Source organism: Somniosus microcephalus, chromosome 17 (genome assembly GCF_052327205.1).
Source record: "Somniosus microcephalus isolate GS21.2 chromosome 17, FLI_Smic_1.0, whole genome shotgun sequence".
Lineage (NCBI taxonomy): Eukaryota > Metazoa > Chordata > Chondrichthyes > Squaliformes > Somniosidae > Somniosus > Somniosus microcephalus.
The window spans coordinates 28,982,349-29,005,788 of record NC_141003.1 but is presented as its reverse complement, the minus strand read 5'-3'; the positions used below and the strand labels follow the sequence as shown (position 1 = coordinate 29,005,788).

Genomic DNA, 23,440 nt, shown 5'->3' with positions numbered 1-23,440 from the left:
AACATCAAGGTGGCTAGCATGTGGGTCCTTCCACCATGCTGAAGGCAAACATCCCATAGCCGACGAGGAAACTTTAAGACTTGGGATGAAAGCTACTGGCGAGGGCGACTTGGCGTTGGGTATGAGAGCATGCATTCATACCGCCATGAATAAGTGCCTATCATGATTGGGTTGCAGAAAGGTAAGCAGTCACTACTGAAGCAATGAACCTCCAACTGATGAGGTATGGTGTGTCCATACCATGCCCAGGAGGGTGATGGCAATGGCCTCACACACTTTATGATGAGTTATGTTGTTGAGAATTGATATTCACAGAAAAGAAAAGAAAACAAAGCATGGGTGTGTGTTCAAAACTGTAATAGTCTCTCTTAAGGCTTTTTATCAATAACTCTCAAACAGAAAGGGCTGGTTTTCTAAGTAAATGATCCAGGCATGCAGCCTCACCCACTGGGAGAACATATTAGGAAATCGCAGGCACGTTGCCCATAATTTTCCAATAGACACCCAATATGCAGCAACCGAGCTCAATGACGGAAAAGAGCATTCCAAAAATCGGCCCTCTCGTGCTACAGAGTCATTGTTTAAGCAGATGTTGAACAGGAACAAACATTTTTCTTACCCCAGAGTGCCATAAAGATGGAGAAAAAGACAGTAGCGGGATTGTCAAACAAATGGCTGGCACGTGCTGTGGCACAAGCAGTACTGAGGTACCAGTAGTCACAGGACTTGTCACAGAGCGGGCACATGGTGAAGTTATTCTGCTCATCACACATCTCTATACTGAAGCAATACAAACAAAACAGATAGAATATTGAGAATCTGTGCTTAATCAATACAATATTATTTTAATTTAAATAAGCAGTCTCTGGTACAAGTTATAAAGGTGTAAAAGGAAACTTCTTTTGAATCACCCTCCATTTTTAAAGGTAACTGGTTTTTGTTCCCATGATGCTTCTCTTTTGCTACCCACTATTCCTTGACTGAGAGGAAGGGTAGACAACAGCCCAGGTTGGCTCTCAATGTGATTACTGCAATAGTGAAAGGACAATCGGGGAAGAGAAGAGAAACCCAAAAGATTTAAACAGGGATGAAACGATGGACTGCGCAAAAACTATGAACTCAAAGCCCAGGCTTTTGAGAGAGGCTGAGGCCTTCAAATAAAAACTTTAATGAAGGCATTAGAATATACAAAAGAATTCAATGGATAAATGTAATCATGTTATTGTGAATTGTGTAATTTAAATATATATCTATATATATATAAAGCGGCTCTTCTGTCTGTCCCGATGTCTGTCCCGATGTCTGTCCCGATGTCTGTCTGTCCGTTCTCTATACGTTTGAAGGTTACAGAGCGTACCGACGCGCGCGTCGCCTCAAAAGAAAGCTTGCGATTCCGGACCGGTCATAGGTGTATTTACGTTTCGGCCGGACAAAAATCCCGCCCGCGGTATCCCAAAAACGTTCAGCGTTCTGCTCATTAGCATCTCATTAGCGACCGTGTGACGTCGAGGTCCACCAATTGGACGGCGGGTTCCTTCCTACAGTTGAGTGTCGAGTGACTCGACGATTGACCAATCCTACACTTCGGTGACCTGACCGGTCGACCAATCGGTGCGTGTGTGGACGGGCCTTATCCTTCTGAACCGAGGTGAGTGGCCGCCATCTTGATTTTTCACAATTTTTTCCCCCACACTTTCTGTGTGTTAGGGAACTAAGGTAAATATTTTAATGATGTGTCAGGGAATTAAATAACAATTTAATAGGGGGGGGAGAGCCTCGGGAAATCGCGGGGGGGGGAGAGCCTCGGGAAATCGCGGGGGGGGTGGGGGGGGAGAGCCTCGGGAAATTGCGGCGGGGGGCGAGCCTCGGGAAATCGCGGGGGGCTCGCGCCGCCTGCACTGACCGCGCATGCGCCGCCCGCACTGACCGCGCATGCGCCGCCTGCGAGAGCCCGCTCCTGGCGCCGGCCGCCGCTCAGCATTCCCGCTATCGCAATGGCACCGGACCTCAGGCGCTAGGCAGGGGGAGGGGCCGGAGAGAGGGACAGAGGGGAGCGGGGGAGTAGGGGAGGGGTGGGGGTGGGCGAGGGAGGGAGGGAGACAGGGGAGGGGAGGGAGGGAGAGGAGGGGAGGGGAGGGAGAGGAGGGGAGGGGAGGGAGGGATAGGACAGGGAGAGGACATGACAGGGAGAGGGGGGACACACAGGGGCAGGGAGACCAAGCGCCCCAAAATTGCCCTCGCAACGCGGGGCTCCCCAGCTAGTATATATATATTTTAGATAAACTCTTATTTTTGACTTTAGAAATTTGAGTTACTGGGGAAAACATTGGATGACAGAAAAATCAGTAAGCATTTTGAGAAATTTGTGGGAACCTGGTGGCCAGATTACACAATGTTAGGGTGTAGACTCTGTAAAATAGCAGCTTTTGTGTGAATTGTAAGGTTTTGTAGACAGGCCGTCTATGCAGACATAACATTTTTTATATATTATAGATAGATTACATAGTACAGAAGATTAGAGGGATATACCTCCTACAAAACCTTACTTCTTACTACTATCACCTTTGCTGTTATAAATGTGTGTGTCCACATCTATACGAAAAGCTGCCTCTGTAAACTGCTCATGCTGTAATTACACCCTCCTGCCAGTGGTGACACTGTAGTGCCTCAATGACACATCTTACAGCTGCCGAGTCTGCACAGCCTGGAGTGCAGAGAAACTCCAATGCTCTACCCAGCTCTGCTTCTTTGTATCCTTGACTAACTTATCTTTAATTTGTTGTATCTTTGTTCTGGTATACTGCCTCTGTACTTAAAGCTGCGATTTCCTAATTCATTGTTTCCTTTAAATAGTAACAAAGATGCTCTGAGCAATTGGTATCAGTACTTTGCACAGATATTAATGGAGGCCAGCGCACTTCCGGCTGGAAATGAGCGTGTGCTTACTGCCTGTCATATTAGTCTGAGTAACACCCATTTTGCAGACCAATTTCTAGGCCATTAAGTACAACCAGTATAAACTGCTAATTGTATTTGATGATCATAAGGAATTCAGGGCTGGCCTCTTTACCAGAGAGTGGCGACAGTGTAGAACTTGCTACCACATGGAGTTGTTGAAGCGAATAGCATAGATGCATTTAAGGAGAAGCTAGATAAGTAGATGAGTGAGAAAGGAATAGAAGCATATGCTAATAGGGTGAGATGAAGTAGGGTGGGAGGAGGCTCGTGTGGAGCATGAACACTGGCACAGACATGTTGGGCCGGATGGCCTGTTTCTGTGCTGTAAATTCTATGTAATTCAATGTAATAATAGTTGTTGGTGGCTACCATAAATCAGTGTCCTCAACTTAGGGAACTACAGGACTCTAAATCCACACAATAGATTGTGATTGCATTACATTAGTAGAATTAGCATTTCTTATTTTCAGTCACTAAAAGATTAGATTGAAAGGAGTGTCTCTATTTTTTGATTATAATGAAACCTTACCTGGGTATATCATTGTCTATTGTAGCACAACCATAAAAAAACACTATGATCCCAACCAGTGACGCTGGCATCAGCAGTTGTGTGTATAGTCCCAGCCATGCAAAGTACAGTCCAATCTTCTCTCCAAAATACTTCCTATGAAAGATGGGTATGTTAACAAATTATTGAAAAATGTAGTCTAATTGAAATATCATTAAACCAGTAGGAGGGAGGACAAAACTGTCTGGATTAAATTCACTGATCACACATTCCCAGTAAGGAACCGTGCTCAAAGGGAGCACAGATTGGAGAATCAGTTCTACAGTGTAGTCCGATCTCCAACTCACCCTCCCTTCGAGAGTGATCCCGCAATGGGAGCATGAATCGGAGAATTTACCCACCAAAATTTAACACAAACATTATCTGATTTTAATTGGCGAACTTGAGCACATGTAGTAACAGACATCAATCAAACAATGTGACTTATCAGCTAAGACACTGAACTCTGTACTTCACAAAACATAATTCTATTTATTACATAACTTAAACGTTTAATAATTATAATACCAAGTGCTCCAGAGAACAGCACAATTCTAAACAGAATGCCTTATAATTGAGTGCTCCTAGTGTAGATCTTCATGAGATGGGAGTGCATATCGGGAATTCAAGTGCAGAAGTCAGCACGTCTGATCCACTGGCCACACCATTTTCTGGTTATTAATTTTAATGGACAGAAAGTTATGCAGGCCAGGAATCAGGCACTCCAACCTTCGTGACTGAGTTCCAGATATCCACTCCCACCACATGAGCTCTGCGCTGGGTGCGCCTAATTATAACATTTACATCAATGCTCCTGCAGTAAACTGGTTCTCTCCCAACCTCAATAACTGTACCACTGTGTGATGCTTTAACACAATATGATCATTACAATTAAGAAAAGTTTTTCAGGAATCTGAAAAGAAAGAACATTTCGGAAACTACCTTATCAGGTCAATCGGCTGGTATTTATAAAACACTCCATATCGTGCCCATTCTTGATACAGCAGCTGTAAGGTCAATAGAGGACACCAATATTTACAAAAGTAGTATTCGGGTATCGTCACAAATAGAAGGTTATGATAGAAAACACAATGGCTCAATTTGCATGAAGTCAAGTTTTGGGTTGTTGACTAGTTTGAATCTAGTTGCCAAAATGGGAGAATGCATTCTTCGGTCTCATTTAGAAGCTGATGATGTTTTGTCAGCTCAGCACCTTTGGTACCCAATGTCAAAATACTAGGGGTAAATTGTGAGCGGTTAGACGGGAGTGCGTGTCGGAGAGTGGATTATTACCCTAGAGGGTGGCTTCTGCAACCAATGGTCTCATCTGCTGCAAAAGCAATATACTGTGGAAACTGGAAATCAGAAATAAAAACAGAACCTTTTCTGTTTTGATCCCATCTACTGAGTACCCACACATTGCAACAGTTACTCTAATGTCTAGTTCTGCAGGCTTTTGATAAATGGATGCCGAACAATGTGGTGAGCTGAGTGCTTGCCCACTAATGGACCAGCTGTTGTAGTAACCAGCTGGAAACCTACTTCAATATTAGCCAAGCTGAGAGAGGCTGAGTATGCACATTTTAAGACATGCTGCTGATTAAAGTTAGGTCGATCTTCTGACTCTCTTGCTATTTCTCTCCCTCTGTATGTTTAATCTTGATTCTCTTTCCCCTCTTCTACATGCCCCTCACATGGTTTTGATCTCTCCTTTTCTCTCTGTATGTTTGTCTCTCTCTTCTGTCGTACACACTCTTAAGACTAATTTTCCTCAATCTAGTCACCTGTTTCTGGGGCGTTAGACAGTGGAAAATGTGGCAAAGATCCATAACATTGGCTGTGCTTGACGCGCATTCTTTGGGGCACCTCTGACATGAGCAGGAAGCTCCCACATGAAACAAGGGAAAACATTCAAATCATAAGTAAATGATATGGGATTTATATTCTTAAAAGCTGGTGGATACCCAGCATTCAGGGAAGAAAATGATGATGAAAGGGTTGTGATTTACATGCAATTTAAATACCTCCACCAGCTTTAGATAGAATCCTTCTGCACCTTTCTGTTTTGGCCCAGGAAATGTGTGTCATGCACAAACCTTTTCCTGTCATTAACATCCAAGAACTGGCATTTAGGGACAAGAAAATCTTTCCCACCAATTTTTTAAAATTATAGATGGATAAAAGCAAACAGATAGTTAGAGGTAACAACCCACTTAAACCAATGCGTACGCTTCTATGGCCCTGGACATTGTTATGCACTTATCATCCACCATTACAACAAGAGAATTTTGTGGTTTTCTACACGTGCAATAGAATGCTTTTAAAAAAAATATTCTTTAGAGAGGCAAATCAGAAATGACCAAAATTAGGCGAAAATGAGTACATCAAGGAAACCAAAAATTAGTCCAATTCAGATCATTTTAACTTCCCCTTTCAGATCGTGCCTTTCTCCCAATGGTCAACACAGTTGGACAGAGCTGTAATGGGAAGTGTTGCTCAAAGTCATTAAAATATTGTCAATACATTGGCACCTGTACCTTTCAAAACTCTAAATACAGGAAACTTTTTTTTATCCGGCACGGACGGGACCGACGTGGTGCCGGTTCATCAAAAATTCCGGATAACCGAAAGCTATAGTAAAAGATACGGAGCTAAAGCAACAAACCCTGTTGCTAGGTTCAAAACAATGGCCACAAGTTGCAAGCATGTCTTTAGCTTAGCAATAGCTGCAGCCACACCCTTGCACAGCAACACATGGAGGAAGGCAAGTAATAAAAGTTACCTGAACCTACTCCTGAATTTTGCCGGTTAACCGAGATTTCCGGTTATTTAGGTGCCGGTAAATCGAAAGTTTCCTGTAGATTTAGATAGATTTGATGATTACTCTACCTTGCGTTCATTCTCTTCTGGATCAGTGTCTTCATAATCACCCTTTAAAAAAACAAATATTACACAGAATTACATAGAATATATAGCACAGAAACTGGCCATTCGGCCCAACTGGTTCATGCTGGTCTTCATGTTTCACACAGGCCTCCTTCCCACCCCTCTTCACCTCACCCTATCAGCATATCCTTCTACTCCTTTCTCCCTCATGTGTTTATCTAGCTTCCTTTAAATGCATCTATGCTATTCGCCTCAACGACTCCATGTGGTAGCAAGTGCCACATTCGGTAGTGAGTTCCACATCCAAATAGATATCACTTAATGTGAACTAATATAACTAATGACTGTAATGACCCTGGTAAACATTATTTATTACCACTGGGTGCAGTTTGTTGCTTGCTGTATATTTTTCTTTCCCTTATCTAAACAATTTTATTTTCTTAGCTTTTCAGGTCTGCGAGCATCATTCACCATTTCATTACTACAAGGCTGTGCGGAGAATTTGTCCCCAGGTTTCTCTGCCAAGGTATAGTACTTAAGTCAGACACAAATTTGAACTCTCTGAGGGTAATTCTGCCTTTGGCCAATAGTGTAAAACAGACGATATCAGATCGGCTGCCCATTCAAATCTTTGCCTTCAAAATATTGACCTCAGTGGAAATGAAAATCGGGATAGATGTATAAAGGGCGGCTGCTCCGTTATCACACATTTTACACTATCATCCAAAGTCAGAATTATCCCTCTCCATCTATGTATCTCTCCTTAATTAATGTCCCTCTCTTACTTTCATTTAACAATTGCCCATGATGGCGTGGTTGAGATAAGTAACTCACCCTGTTGATAGCCACAGCATCAATTCACTTGGTACCACTCTGTTGTACAGCAGCATTTGACCGAGTGTGGCATGAAGGAGCCCTAGTAAAGCTGAAGTCAATAGGAATCGGGGGGAAAACTCTCCACTGGCTGGAGTAATACCTAACACAAAGGAAGATGGTTGTGGTGATTGAAGGTCAATCATCACAGCCCCAGGACATCGCTGCAGGAGTTCCTCAGGGCAGTGTCCCAGGCCCAACTATCTTCAGCTGCTTCATCAATGACCTTCCCTCCAATATAAGGTCAGAAATGGGGATGTTCACTGATGACTGCACAGTGTTCAGTGCCATTCACAACTCCTCAGATAATGAAGCAGTCCATGCCCGCATGCAACAAGACCTGAACAACGTTTAGGCTTGGGCTGATAAGTGGCAGGTAACCTTCACGCCACAGAAGTGCCAGGCAATGACTATCTCCAACAAGCGAGAGTCTAACCACCGCCCCTTGACATTCAATGTCATTACCATCGCTGAATCCCCCACCATCAACATCCTGGGAGTCACCATTGACCAGAAACTTAACTGGACCAGCCACATAAATACTATGGCAACAAGAGCAGGTCAGAGGCTAGGTATTCTGTGGCAAGTGTCTCACCTCCTGACTCCCCAAAGCCTTTCTACCATCTACAAGGCACATGTAAGGAGTGTGATGGAATACTCTCCACTTGCCTGGATGAGTGCAGCTCCAACAACACTCAAGGAGCTCGACACTATCCAGGACAAAGCAGCCCGCTTGATTGGCACCCCATCCACCACCTTAAACAGTCACTCCCTCCACCACCGGCGTACCGTGGCTGCAGTGTGTACCATCTACAAGATGCACTGCAGCAACTCGCCAAGGCATCTTCGGCAGCACCTCCTAAACCTGCGACCTCTTCCACCTAGAAGGACAAGGACAGCAGGCGCATGTGAACACCACCACCTCCAAGTTCCCCTTCAAGTCACACACCATCCTGACTTGGAAGTATATCGCCGATCCTTCATCGTTGCTGGGTCAAAATCCTGGAAATCCCTCCCTAACAGTACTGTGGGAGTACCTTCACCACATGGACTGCAGCAGTTTAAGAAAACGGCTCACCACCACCTTCTCAAGGGCAATTAGGGATGGGCAATAAATGCTGGCCTTGCCAGCGATGCCCACATCCCATAAACGAATAATAAAAATAAAGCTCACTGGAGCAATTCCATGCTCTGGCACCAAGCCACACATTTTGTGTACTTCTAAGTTATCCTCTTTAGAAAACGATGTACCACAGTAAATATCTACTTACATCATGAAGTGGGTAAGCCGAATCATAAATTCCATTTGCTAGTAAAGTGGTTATACCTGAAAAACAAATTTACAGTTAGAACCAAGAAAATTGCCATTACATTCCAGCCTATAATGGAGTCAAAAACACAGCAGTATCTCATCTTATAACCATAGCTTTCAGTCAAAGATTTACCAGTGTCCCAACCTACAACAGTAGCCTTGAGTCAAGGTTTCACTAGTATCGCAGCTTATAGTCATAAGTGAGTCAGGACTCACCAGTATCTCAGGCCTAGAACTATAGGCTGGAATCAAAGACTGCACTGCTTGCAGTAGAACGCCAACATGATGTGAAGCCACTTTCAAAAAGTGCCTAATACAGGAAAAGTTCTAATATCCGGCACCGACGGGACCGAGCTGCTGCCGATCTATCAAAACTTCCGGATAGACCAGCGCTAATGTTGAAGGATACGGAGGTTTAAATCTCCGTATCTGACAACAAACACTGTTGCTTAGCAACAGCTTGTAAACACTTGTAAACACTCGGCCCGTACCTTGGAAGCGTCTCTGAAGCTGTTGCTAAGCTACAGAGACGCTTTCCAGAGCCTGACTGTTAAAAAAATGCTAGGAGAAGAAAAAAAACCTAACCAAAACGGCTGCTGATTTCTGCCGTTAGATCGAGGTTTCCGGGCATACAACCTCCGGATAAACCAAAGTTTCCTGTAAGTCCACAGGACCTCCTACGAACATTAAAACGTTATTTATAATTTTTTCAATGTTAGAAGGAAGCACACACGAGTACCCTACCCGCCTGACATTGACAATTAGCGACCTGGAGGCAGAACTTCATGCCTGCATATATTCAGGCCCAAAAGACATCATTTGTGGCTGACCTCAGTGCAACCTCCAACGAGGCACAGTCAGTTGTATATCTCCAGTCTGCTAGCTGCACCCACAATCCACAGATACAGTATTGGCTTGTGACTGACAGCTGCAGTATAACTGCAGCCTAAGACACAGGGGATTTGACATTACATTCTGCAAAAATTGATGTGTGGAATTCCATTGTGAATGACTACTGTCTCCATTAAAATGGCAGACAAAGTCATGTCATGTGAGTGTATTAAATATTCATACACTAATATTCACACATCGTCATTTCAAGGGCAGACATTTTCTTTTACAAGTAGAAAAATTAGAGGTAGTTTATAATACCCATGAACACTCCAAATAGCTTGCAGATTTTGTTGGACAATATGTGCTGTTTTTAACTGACATCAGTGACAATGGTGACAATACATTGACCTCTACAAAACAGAACAGTTTCCATTGTAAGAAATGGGCAAGCAAATCAAGCGTTAAACAGCAGGTGCATTCCAATAAATTGTCACATTAGGTTAGTCCAATAGGCTAGTGTAGTTTCACTCAGCTAACCCTTCTTTCTCTGTTTTACAGCTTGTGGTGACAGGCAGCCTGGGGAAACAGATCTTTTGGTTGGAACTTCTGTTGACGTGAGATTGGAAGGTATCACGTTGTGTCATGAGCGCCAAGAACCAGTGTTCCCATTTATCATGGAGCATTCCTAATGTGGCCCACAGAGGGAATTTCAGATCATGCTGTGGAAGGCAATCATAAGAAAATCCCTTTTGTCCACTGCACCACCCAACACTTAGGAAGATAGGAACGGGAGTAGGCCATTCAGGCCCTCGAGCTTGTTCCGCCATTCAATTAGATCATGACTGATCTATATCTTAACTCCATCTACCCTCCTTGGTTCCGTAACCTTGAATACCCTTGCCGAACAAAAATGTATCAATCTCAGTTTTGAAATTTTCAACTGACCCCCCAGCCTCAACAGCTTTTTGGGGGAGAGAGTTCCAGATTTCCACGACCATTTGTGTGACGAGGGGTTTTCTGACATCACCCCTGAACAGCCGCGCTCTAATTGTAAGATCATGCCCCCTTTTCCTAGACTCCTCCAACAGAGGGAACAGTTTCTCTCTCTCTACCCAATCAACACCTTTGATCATCTTAAACACCTCAATTAGATCACCCCTTTATCTTCTATAAATGTAAGAAGTCACACAACACCAGGTTATAGTCCAACAGCTTTATTTGAAATCACAAGCTTTCGGAGCGCTGCTCCTTCTTCAGGTAAAGTGGAGAAATGCATAAAGACACAGCTTATATAGTCAGAGAATCATGTCAGATGTTTACAGGTAACCTTTCCAACTGCCATTTATCACATCTCGGCAGAGAGATAATCACAGCAGTCAAAGGTGTGAATGGTGTCCAAACAGGTCAGTCAGGGAAACATTACATCAAAGAACAATGAGGTGGGGTCACAAGGGGTCAAATATTGCAGATGCTGGGGTCTGTATGCACGATAACATCAACAAGTTCCATCCCACCATCAAACTCACCATGGACTACTCCTCAGAATCAGTCTCATTCCTGGACACACGAATCTCCATCAAAGACGGACACCTCAGCACTTCACTCTACCGCAAGCCCACGGACAACCTCACGATGCTTCACTTCTCCAGCTTCCACCCTAACCACGTTAAAGAAGCCATCCCCTATGGACAAGCCCTGCGAATACACAGGATCTGCTCAGACGAGGAGGAACGCGATGGACACCTACAGACACTGAAAGACGCCCTTGTAAGAACGGGATATGACGCTCGACTCGTCGATCGACAGTTCCGACGGGCCACAGCGAAAAATCGCATAGACCTCCTCAGAAGACAAACACGGGACACAACCAACAGAGTACCCTTCGTCGTCCAGTACTTCCCCGGAGCGGAGAAACTACGCCATGTTCTTCGCAGCCTTCAACATGTCATCGATGACGACGAACACCTCGCTAAGGCCATCCCCACGCCTCCACTACTCGCTTTCAAACAGCCGCCTAACCTCAAACAGACCATCGTTCGCAGCAAATTACCCAGCTTTCAGGAGAACAGCGACCACGACACCACACAACCCTGCCACAGCAACCTCTGCAAGACATGCCAGATCATCAACACAGATACCATCATCACACGTGAGGACACCACCCACCAGGTACATGGTACATACTCATGTGACTCGGCCAACGTTGTCTACCTCATACGTTGCAGGAAAGGATGCCCCGGAGCATGGTACATCGGCGAGACCATGCAGACACTGCGACAACGGATGAACGGACACCGCGCAACAATCATCAGGCAGGATTGTTCCCTCCCAGTCGGGGAACACTTCAGCAGTCAAGGACATTCAGCCTCCGATCTTCGGGTAAGCATTCTCCAAGGTGGCCTTCGAGACACACGACAATGCAAAATCGTCGAGCAGAAACTGATAGCCAAGTTCCGCACCCATGAGGACGGCCTCAACCGAGATCTTGGGTTCATGTCACGCTACATGTAACCCCACCTGATGCAGGGTCATCCAGACTCGAGTCGACATTGGCTTGTTCTCTCTACACAGATGCGGCCGGACCTGCTGTGATTTCCAGCCAAAAAAAATGTTTTTTGTCTGTTTTTTTGTTTTTCATACAGACCCCAGCATCTGCAATATTTGACCCCTTGTGACCCCACCTCATTGTTCTTTGATGTAATGTTTCCCTGACTGACCTGTTTGGACACCATTCACACCTTTGACTGCTGTGATTATCTCTCTGCCGAGATGTGATAAATGGCAGTTGGAAACATTACTTGTAAACATCTGACATGATTCTCTGACTATATAAGCTGTGTCTTTATGCATTTCTCCACTTCACCTGAAGAAGGAGCAGCGCTCCGAAAGCTTGTGATTTCAAATAAAGCTGTTGGACTATAACCTGGTGCTGTGTGACTTCTTACATTTGTCCACCCCAGTCCAACACTGGCATCTCCACACCTTATCTTCTAATAGTCAAGGGAGTACAGGCCTATGCGAGTTGGACTACTGTTGTTGCCAAGGCTAGCTTTAAAACCAGCTACTATCTATGCTGCAGGGAACACATAAGTGGGACTGGTTTTTAATTGCATTGGGTTTTAATGTGTGCATCGTAAACAAGTGCTAATACAAAACGTGCAAAAAGTGGATGGTACAGAAAAATACCTAGGAGAATTGGAGTAGACTGGAGAATATAGGGAGAGTTCTGGATAACCATAGGACATTTAAGAGTTTTAGACAGACTAAAGAAGTACAAACAGCAGGGCTTTGTTTTATTTTGTTGTAAATGAAGGCTCTCTCATCCCTCTGGGAAGCTCAGATGTGAATGAATCAGCATGGAGGGTTCTGGTAAACAGGTTGCTGGGAGTTTTAAAATACTGAGTCCATACCATTCCCAATTAATGAAATCCAAGGGACTGATCATTGTGCTACCTACGCACAGGAAACTTTTTTTTATCCGGCATGGGCGGGACCGACGTGGTGCCGGTTCATCAAAAATTCCAGATAACCGAACGCTATAGTAAAAGATACGGAGCTGAGAGCTCTGTATAAAGCAACAAACCCTATTGCTTAGCAACAGGTTCAAAACAATGGCCACAAGTTGCAAGCGTCTCTGTAGCTTAGCAACAGCTGCAGCCACACCCTTGCACAGCAACACATGGAGGAAGGCAAGTAATAAAAGTTACCTGAACCTACTCCTGAATTTTGCCGGTTAACCGAGATTTCTGGTTATTTAGGTGCCGGTTAATCTAAAGTTTCCTTTACAAACAATGTAGGCCTTGGGTCTATAATAGGAGGGTTGTATTTGAACTCTGGAGTTCATTCATTGGTAAATTGTTATCCAGTCATTATTAATTTCAGCAGGAAAAACAAGCATTTAGGCATAAATTTTATTCCTATGATTGGGTAATATAACAATAATTGAACCTGTTTAACCTGATACTTATTTTATTTACTGGGTTAGGACTTCCATGAGAGTGCCCCAATCTCCCACTATAATTTTCATGGAAACATTAGGGAATGATCCTGGAATCTCTAACATGAAGCCCCGATTTTAACTCAGGGTGGGAATCAGGCAGATGAGCACCGAGACGGGCGGCAAACCCTCCTGACCTCGGCAGCTTGATCCCGGGGCGATTGTAACTCCTGGACCTCAGCTGCATGTCTGCTGCCCGCCCAAAACTGGCGGGAAGTAACATTTGGCCAGAGGATGGGAGCAGATTGATGGGCAGCAGCTGGTTGGTGGCTGGACCAAAGGAATGACCCCCAGCATCCAGGTAAGCTGTGAGGAGTACACAAAGAGCCTGCAAAGGGATATAGGCAGGTTAAGTGAGTGGGCAGTAAGGTGGCAGATGGAGTATAGTGTGGGGAAATGTGAGGTTATTCACTTTGGTAGGAAGAATAGAAAAAGCGAATATTTTTTAAGTGATGAGAAACTATTAAATGCTGGTAAAAACAGAAAATGCTGAAGATACTCAGCAGGTCAGGCAGCATCTGTGGAGAGAGAAACAGATTTCCAGCAACCGCAGTATTTTGCTTTTGTGTTAAATGTTGGTGTTCAGCGAGATTTAGGTGTCCTCGTATAGGAAACACAGAAAGCTAGCATGCAGGCACAGCAAGCAATTAGGAAGGCAAATGGCATGTTGGCCTTTAATTGCAAGGGGTTGGAGTATAAGAGTAAGGAAGTCTTTCTACAATTGTACAGGGCTTTGGTGAGGCCACACATGGAGTACAGAGCACAGTTTTGGTCTCCTTATCTGAGAAAGGACAGACATGCCTTAGAGACGGTGCAACGAGGTTCACTAGATTGATCCTTGGGATGAGAGGGTTGTCCTATGAGGAGAAATTGAGTAGATTGGGCCTATACTCTCTGGAGTTTAGAAGAATGAGAGGTGATCTCTTTAAGATTCTGAGGGGGATTGACTGGATAGATGCTGAGAGGTTGTTTCCCCGGCTGGAGAGTCTAGAACTAGAGGGCATCGTCTCAGGATAAGGGGTCAGCCATTTAAGACAGAGATGAGGAGGAATTTCTTTACTCAGAGGGCTGTGAATCTTTGGAATTCTCGATCCCAAAGGGCTGTGGATGCTGAGTCATTGAGTATATTCAAGGCTGAGATAGATAGATTTTTGGACTGTTGGTGAATCAAGGGATATGGGGATCGGGTGGGAAAGTGGAGTCGAGGTTGAAGATCAGCCATGATCTTATTGAATGGCAGAGCAGGCTCGAAGGGCCATATAGCCTACTCCTGCTCTTAATTCTTATGTTCTTATGTTCTTATATTCTAAGTCGCCGAGAGGAGGTTTCAGGAGGGTCTTACGATCCGAAAAGGGTGGGCGCCCATGGCAGGGAAGGTCTAAAGGTTCCTTGTGGGGCTGGATGAGCGCTCCTGCTCATCCTGGCCCCACATGGAAAGTGGAACAAAATCATACCTCTTTGGGCCTCTTTCCCACTCAGGCCACTCATTAAAATCGCAGTGGGGTCCCAATGATGTAATCGGAGCCGATCTGCATGTTTAAAGAAGAATCCCGCCGGTCTCAGGCGGGTCTTGTTACCGCCCACTCACAAGGGCAGGTAAGAATTGAAGACTGCGGCAAGGGAGTGAGACGTTGACAGTAAGTCTCCCAGCCGATTTTAACCGCCCATATGTCCAGTTTCAGCCGGGAAAGCAGGGTTAAAATCGCCCCTTAAGTTTCATTGTCTAAAGCACCCTGGTTCAGACTCTTCATCAGAATCCTAATCTACATTTCCCAGCTCCGCTGTTCTATGAATTTAACCCCTTTGAGAGCTACATTTAAATGAACAGAAGCATTTTTAACATAATAGTTCCCCAAGACCCTCCTGCAGCAGTAGAGCCAGAGAAAGTTTTAACATAAATGATCAATATTTGACTAAAGCAAACAACACTCCAAAAGGTGCCTATAGGGATTTGTTTAAAACCACCTTGAATGATGCTGAAATGGATTGTGAAAGGATCTTACCCATATTATATCTGGCTCTTGTACAGGATGTTCGTTTTAAAATTTCATAAACCTGTAAAGAATAAAATAATAGTCAAAGATCACAACTAGGGCTGGATCTACATCTACTTGAGAGGGAAGGGGTGTCCCAAACTGCTACCCTTGGACCACAAGCTGTCTTTGGACCCTTGGCAACTGAGTCCTAAATAAGCTTATGTGTTTTATAACCTCATTAAGGTTGCAGAATGCATAGAAGGATATGTAAATGAATAGCTGGTGCAAGTTCCAGTGTTTGCGTTACATTGCACTTTTTGCCTTCAAAGTCCATTTAGCATGGACACAAGGTAAGCGCCATGTGCAATGAAACTCTGAAAGGGGAACAGACTTTGTGCAGCTTTTTTGTTGAGATGTTTACAGTACAGTGGGTTAGATTTGTTTAAATAATTTTGAATTAATATGTATTTGTGGAACAATTTTTATCTACCCATTACAGTAAATTTGGTCTTAAACATCCCCCCAAAAAATCCATTATTGCTCGCTAAGTCACCAGAAGCATTCATAAAATTTCAACAGAATAGGAGCAGATGAGAAAGGAATTCTTCCAATACTAACTTTCACAGGAGCTCAGGAAACCACGAGGAGATTCAAACTCAATTTACATGGCGAGCCTAATCTATCATTCTGGCATTTGGCAATGGGCCACATTCAGCAAAGGTTATTGGACACACTGGGGTAGAAATTGGCATGCGTCCTGCTTGTTTTAAGGGCATAAAACAGGTGTAATGTATACTAATTTCTGGGTGTGAGGTCCTGTACCGCCATTTTGGTCCTCACTGGCGTACCAGGCAGCTACCTCAAATCAAGCAACAAAATATAGTGATGGGACGCCAATAGGTGCTTTCATGGTCAAAGTAGTTATAAATGGCTTTACTCCGTACAGTTTGATAATCTGACTTACTATTCGACTCCGGGTTGCATTGTCGAAAAAGGTTTCCTTATTTGTTATGTTGTACCTATAAAAAAATAGAGATATAACTTATTGTTTGTGCATCCGCTTCCCCCCTTCACTTCATTGCCCCCATTGGCAGCAGAATCTTCAGGCATACTCTCTGAGAACCCCCAGCTTAAACCCCGACATCACTCCCAACAAAAACCTTTGTAACCAAGCTTTAACTCCAGCCCTCACACCAGGCTTCACTGTCCACTCCTTTATTTCTTCATCTCACCCATATAAAGTGCCTTGGAATGTTTTCTGCATTATCGTTACAACAATAGTTGCACATTAAAGATACGGGGGGATCGAGCGGGGTGGGGGGGGGTGAATTTCGCCCAGTGTAACTTGGGCAGAAGAGCCGTGAAAACCCTGGAAAAATGGGCTAAACGGCGCTGAGTGGTAGAATTTCCACGGACATTGATTCCCACGATATAATGCAAGCTCCTGTTATTATCATCATGGGGAATCCCCAGGGAACATCACAAATGAAGCAGACACACTTCTTTTATTCTAATGACCCGTCCCATCTCACTGCACTTCAGGCAGTACATGAGCCCCGGTGGAATTTTCAGTCCTTTGTCTTTCAAACATTTGTCACCCTTCTTCCCAATATCTTTTGAAAGAGATAGAATCATAGAATTCCATCTCTTTCAAAACATGAATATAATATATCCAATGAGTTGTAGTATGTGTGCTCTTGGATAGTTCGATGAGAAGAATCATCTACACACTCACCTATTGCTGCATCTCATTCGTTATAAAGTTCTCTTCAATACTGAACGTAAATTTGTGTTTCACACTCATCCCCATAATTATCCTTATTTTTTTATTGAATAAATATTTGAAAAAGAAAAATATTAAAAGGGTATGTGGACAGGGAATGGGACAAAGAGGAGAGCCCTTTCAAGAGGCATCACAGGCATAGTGGGCCGAATGGCCTCCTTCTGTGCTATAGCATTTTATGATGGTGTGATTCTATTCTATCCTGTACATATTAAATTAACCCCATTTTGCCTTTGATTAAATGAAACATAAAAACATAGAAACATAGAAGATAGGAGCAGGAGTAGGCCATTCGGCCCCTCGAGCCTGCTCCGCCATTCGATGAGATCATGGCTGATCATCCAAACTCAGTACCCCGCACCTGCCTTCTCCCCATATCCCTTGATACCTTTAGCTCTAAGAAATATATCTAACTCCTTCTTGAATATATTTAAAGACTTGGCCTCAATCGCCTTCTGTGGTAGAGAATTCCACAGGTTCACCACTCTCTGGGTGAAGAAGTTCTTCCTCACCTCTGTCCTAAATGGCTTACCCCTTATCCTTAGACTATGACCCCTGGTTCTGGACTCTCCGACCATCGGGAACATTCTACCTGCATCTAGTTTGTCCAGACCTGTCAGAATTTTATAAGTTTCGATTAGATCCCCTCTCATTCTTCTAAACTCCAGCGAGTATAAGCCCAATCGACCCAATCTCTCCTCATACATCATTCCTGCCATCCCAGGGATCAGCCTTGTGAATCTTCGCTGAACTCCTTCCATGGCAAGAACATCCTTCCTCAGATAAGGCGACCAAAACTGCACACAGTACTCAAGGTGTGGTCTCACCAAGGCCCTGTACAACTGCAGCAGGACATCCTTGCTCCTGTACTCAAACCCTTTCGCTATGAAGGCCAACATACCATTTGCCTGCTGCACCTGCATGCTTACCTTCAGCGACTGGTGCACAAGGACACCCAGGTCTCATTGCACTTCCCCTTCTCCCAATCTATTGCCATTCAGATAATAGTCTGCCTTTCTGTTTTTGACACCAAAGTGGATAACCTCGCATTTATCCACGTTATATTGCATCTGCCACGCTTCTGCCCAATCACCCAACCTGTCCAAATCATCCTGGAGTTTCTCGGTATCCTCCTCGCAGCACACACGCCCACCCAGCTTTGTGTCATCTGCAAACTTGGAGATATTACATCTAGTTCCCTTATCTAGATCATTAATGTATATTGTGAATAGCTGGGGTCCAAGGACCGATCCCTGCGGTACCCCACTAGTCACTGCCTGCCACTCGGAAAAAGACCCGTTAATTCCTACTCTCTGCTTTCTGTCCGCCAACCAGTTCTCTATCCAAGTCAATACCTTGCCCCTAATCCCATGTGCCTTAACTTTAGACGCTAATCTCTTATGCGGGACCATATCGAAAGCCTTTTGAAAGTCCAAATACACCACATCCACTGGTTCTCCCTTATCTATTTTCCCAGTTACATCCTCAAAAAATTCCAGTAGATTAGTCAAGCACGATTTTTACCTTTTGTAAATCCATGTTGACTTTGTCCGATCCTGTCACTGTTTTCCAAGTGCTCAGCTATTACATCGTTTATAATGGACTCTAGCATTTTCCCCACTACTGATGTTAGGCTTACCGGTCTGTAATTCCCCGCTTTCTCTCTACCACCCTTTTTGAATAGTGGGGTAACATTAGCTACCCTCCAATCCATGGGTACAGTTCTAGATTCCAGCAAATTTTGGAAGATGATCAGCAATGCATCTACTATTTCTAGGGCCACCTCCTTAAGTACCCTAGGATGTAGATTATCAGGCCCTGGGGATTTATCGGCCTTCAATCCCATCAATTTCCCTAACACCATTTCCCTACAAATACTGATTTCTTTCAGTTCCTCCTTCTCATCAGACCCTATGTTCTCCAACATCTCTGGGAGGTTATTTGTGTCCTCCTTTGCGAAGACAGAACCAAAATATGCATTTAATTGGTCTGCCATTTCTTTGTTCCCCATTATAACTTCCCCTGCTTCTGACTGCAAGGGACCTACACTTGATTTCACTAATCTTTTTCTCTTCACATATCTATAAAAGCTCTTACAGTCAGTTTTTATGTTCCCTGCAAGCTTACTTTCATATTCTATTTTCCCCTTCTTAATTAATCCCTTTGTCCTCCTTTGTTGAATCCTAAACTGCTCCCAATCCTCAGGTTTACCGCTTTTTCTGGCCAATTTATATGCCCTCTCCTTGGATCTTATGCTATCCCTAATTTCCCTTGTTAGCCGAATTGTTTCACACAAATCCATTTTGTAATAGCCAGAGGCAATTAATAACCCACCAAGTCCAGAGTACGCTGAGAATTATTTTCTTGTGGCAGCTGATATTTAAAACAAATTACGAACTATAGATTTTGATGATAAATTCCAGGATCGTTTGGCCACTGCAACGGTCATTCTCTTGCATTCCTCTAACCTTTGATGTATGCATCAGAACGTCTAAAAGTTAGTAATAACAAACCTTATTAAAAATTATGTGCATTCCAAAATGATGCATTTTTGTGTGAACGACTTACAAATGGATCTTGTCTCTGGCGAAGGGGTGCGACAGGTGCTTGCTTGTCTGGTTCAACTGTCCAACTTTGGGCTGTAAAGGCTTTGTGAACCTTTTCCAGATTGAGTTCATTTTTGCTGTGATTCCACCCTCCTGTTTTATTTCCAAAGCCTGAAAAAGAATGAAAGCAGTTCAGCACGAATGTTCAAATAAATTACAGCTGAATAGGACCATCCAGAATCGTTGTCATTTTCCCCAGGGCATGAGGAGTATTTCTTTACCTACCACTTTCCAATAGTCTATTATAAAAGCAGGACTTCATTTAGAATTTAAATTTTAATTAGTCTCCCTGCTCCCTCCAAATACCTTTAAGAGCATGATTACAATTATGGATAGCCATTTCCCAACCTGGAAATTTCATTTTGTAAAATATATATCTAGTGAAATAAAGCATCAACATTCACATTTCAACTGAATTGCATATTTCACCAATGAGAATGCCAGCTAGGAAACATTAATTAAAGCAGACCAGAAACCAGCTTTGCTAATGATAGATTGCAGCATTTAACACGAAGCAGATTCCATCAAGTGACCAAGATCGTTGTATATGTTTAGGGAGTCAGTTTTGTCACTAACACAGGAAAAATATAAGGAGCGTATTACGTTATTTCAATTAAGGCTATATCTTGCTGTGAATATAAAGTTGGGAAGCACGACTTCTTTGGCTGTAGTTAACATTTCATGTTCTGAGATTTGAAACAGGACGTCTCATCATCCTTGCAGTTCAGCAAAGTGAATGCCTTCAACTTGTGACTAGAGCACATATTTGGAATTAAGGTGCAGAATCAGAGTCTCATGCAGAGATCGGCGCCTCACAAAATCACCCCATAAATCTTCATTTTCATTACCTGATAGATTTAATCCAATTATCACCGATGTGTAAATAATTCCATATTGCTACTAAATTACTGACAGTGTTACTGTCTACATTCAGCCCTCAATGATTCCACTGGGCAGGCTGCCATCTATTTAGAGACCGGCTCTTACATGAAAATAATAAACATTACTCAAAAGCTTGATCTCAAAAGCTGTTAGTGTAATTTTAGTCTGTTCAAGTTAGTTGTCTTGACTCTGCTTATATAATTATACAGTAGATTAGATATATAACAGGCAAATCTAACAGCACAACCAAGCAGAATTAGGGAGGAACATAAGAAAGTATGGAAGCAGGAAAAGCCACTTAGCCCATTAGTCCAAGATAAAGATCTGTAACATTTCTCCCTGACCTCAAAGGGTCATCGGGTTAAACTTAAGAATGTTAATCCAACCTTTCAACCCTCGCTTCCAAAAGATTGATTGGAGCTCAACCCTGACCTCAGCTTCAACCCCCACACCCAAACTCTCACCAAGATAGCCTATTGCCACTTCTGCAATATCACCCATCTGTAACCCTGTACAAGACCACTGGTGAGTTCGTCAACTCCAGGGGGTCAATTTGAACTGTTTCCCCACCTGCCGAGAAACGGGCAGCAGCAGGTCAGAGCTGATCCGATTTTCTTTAAGGAGACTCGAGGGTGGTGTAAAACAGGTGTCTGATCCGCCCATACCCATCTCCTGCCCGCTGAGAAACAATTAAAATCAACCCCCAACTTTGAATTCTCTAGCCCGCCCTCTCCTCAGCTCTAGCCTGCACAAACTCCAATTCATGCAGAGCACTTGCTGTCCATATCCTATTCCTACACTTAGTTGAGTGTGTTAAAGAAATTATCTGACAAAGGGTCATCGACCTGAAACATTGGCCCAGAAATTCGGGTCTCCACGGGTGAGTACGCACGGGGTACTCATGCGTGGGCCCGATGGAAGTGCCGGTTTCCTGCATGCACTGCGCATGCGCGGGAAACCAGCACTTCCGTTCCTCTGAACGAAGGGGTTCAGAGGTCGAACACGTGCGCGGGGGAGTCTGCGCGTGCGCTTTGAACTTCCTTTTTTTTTTACAGGTTTTTCCGTGAGGGTAAGTCTTTAGAATTTAGAAATTTAAAAATCAGGCGTAAGGCCTGCTTTTTACAAGGTAAGTGGTCAATTAATTAAAATTAAAACATTTTTTCCAAAGGTTTTTTATTTTTAAATACTTTAAAGCAAGGTAAGTTTATTTTTAGCCCCATTAGAATATAAAATTATTTTTTTCAAAAATTTAAATTATTGTTTAAAATAGTTATTTAATGTAATTGATAGTTTATTTAAAAAGTGTGATTTAAAAAAAATGTATTTGAAGGTTTACTGCTATTTTGGGGCCGTAGTATTTATAACTCTCCTGTCAAGACTTATGAATGGGCTTTTCCCTCCTCCGATTGGCTGCCCATGGCCCACGTGATCCCAGGGGACGCATCGAACTAACTGCGCCGCTGGGATACGCAAGCACTGCGCGCCGGCAGCTGGGCCAGGCCCCAGATCGGAATTCCACGGGGCCCTACAGCTCAACTGCCGGCGCGCAAGGTAAGTGCAGGTCGGGGGCTTGCACCCGCGGGAAGCCCCCGACCCAAATTTCTGGGCCACTAACTCTGTATCTCTCTCTACAGATGCTGCCTGACCTGCTGAGTATTTCCAGCATTTTCAGATTTCCAGCAACCGCAGTATTTGCTTTTGTATCTAGATATAAGTTGTTATTGGGAAAAAAAAGTTCTGCCAACTGCTTTAGAGCTGATGCCAATTAGTCTTATAAACCTGCCTGACAGTCTTCAGCTACACAGTAGCAGTAACTGCATTTATAGTCAAAAACCCATGGGGGGATTTTTAGGGGGGTCAGCGGGTGGGATCAGTGGTGGGTCGGGTGGGAAAGTTTTTTTTGACAGCGGGTGGGGACCCTGCTGTCACCCCGCTGCCACACGCCTTTACCAAATTTCAGGTCTGTCAGCGCTGAGCAGACACGACATGCAGTGGCAGGGGAGGCAATTCAGGTCATTATGACCTTGTTAACAGAGGATTAACAACAATTTTGAGCTCACCTTTAGAATTTACCAGTTTGCCAACAGGGGATCATGTCTGTTAAGCTGGGCAGGAGTTGAATGGCCATGGAATCATCTCATTACTTGACAGTTTGAAATGCGCTATAAAAGCTCCCATCTCACCGCTGTTCACTTTCCAAGCACAGAAGCTGTTGCTTACTGCATTTGAAAGGCAGATTGAGCTTTATGCAGGTTGCAAGTGTTTGGAGCAAACACTGTATCTAGCGTAACCTCATTGGAACAACCTCTCTCACCATTGACAGATCGCTTCTGTCATCTCAAGTTCACCTGCCATCTATTACATCAGCATGAGTATGGTTTATACTCTCTCACCTTGGTCCTCAGAATCTGACCACAATCAGCTGCAACACCAGCATCACCAGGCACACCAGCAGAACCAACAACAACACCAACCTTCTCCGCAATCACCTGATGCTGCACAGGACAGAGGGCATCAGCACCCAAGCACATTGCTGCCCGGAAGGCTAGGGATGGCCACACCACAGTCAGATTAACATCACTTGATGCTGTACACCCTGGCTGCCACATGATGCGCCGGTTTGGCACCACCCCACACCAGCACCATAAAGCATCCCTACAATGCCCAAGTGATTCCTTTCACACTCACCACCATTGCGGGGGGTACCATTATGTCTCACCATTCACTGCAACTCACTAAGCCACTTCCAGAGATGCACACAAGTTCTGTCCAAGAACAGAAAGTGT

At 44.0% G+C, this 23,440-nt stretch overlaps 1 protein-coding gene across 2 annotated transcripts in view; it reads right to left on the bottom strand.

The window, feature by feature from the left end:
- Window positions 1-23,440, bottom strand: part of LOC147105607 (anoctamin-2-like) — a 164,812-nt gene that overhangs the window by 75,140 nt on the left and 66,232 nt on the right. For both annotated transcript variants that reach the window (XM_086010149.1, XM_086010150.1), the window contains exons 5-12: window positions 19,735-19,883; window positions 16,348-16,402; window positions 15,411-15,462; window positions 8,536-8,591; window positions 6,395-6,436; window positions 4,448-4,512; window positions 3,488-3,622; window positions 620-780 (exon numbers count right to left, since the gene is read on the bottom strand). In XM_086010149.1, coding sequence (XP_085866275.1) covers window positions 620-780; window positions 3,488-3,622; window positions 4,448-4,512; window positions 6,395-6,436; window positions 8,536-8,591; window positions 15,411-15,462; window positions 16,348-16,402; window positions 19,735-19,883 — 715 coding nt within the window. The remainder of the gene's footprint in view (window positions 1-619; window positions 781-3,487; window positions 3,623-4,447; window positions 4,513-6,394; window positions 6,437-8,535; window positions 8,592-15,410; window positions 15,463-16,347; window positions 16,403-19,734; window positions 19,884-23,440) is intronic.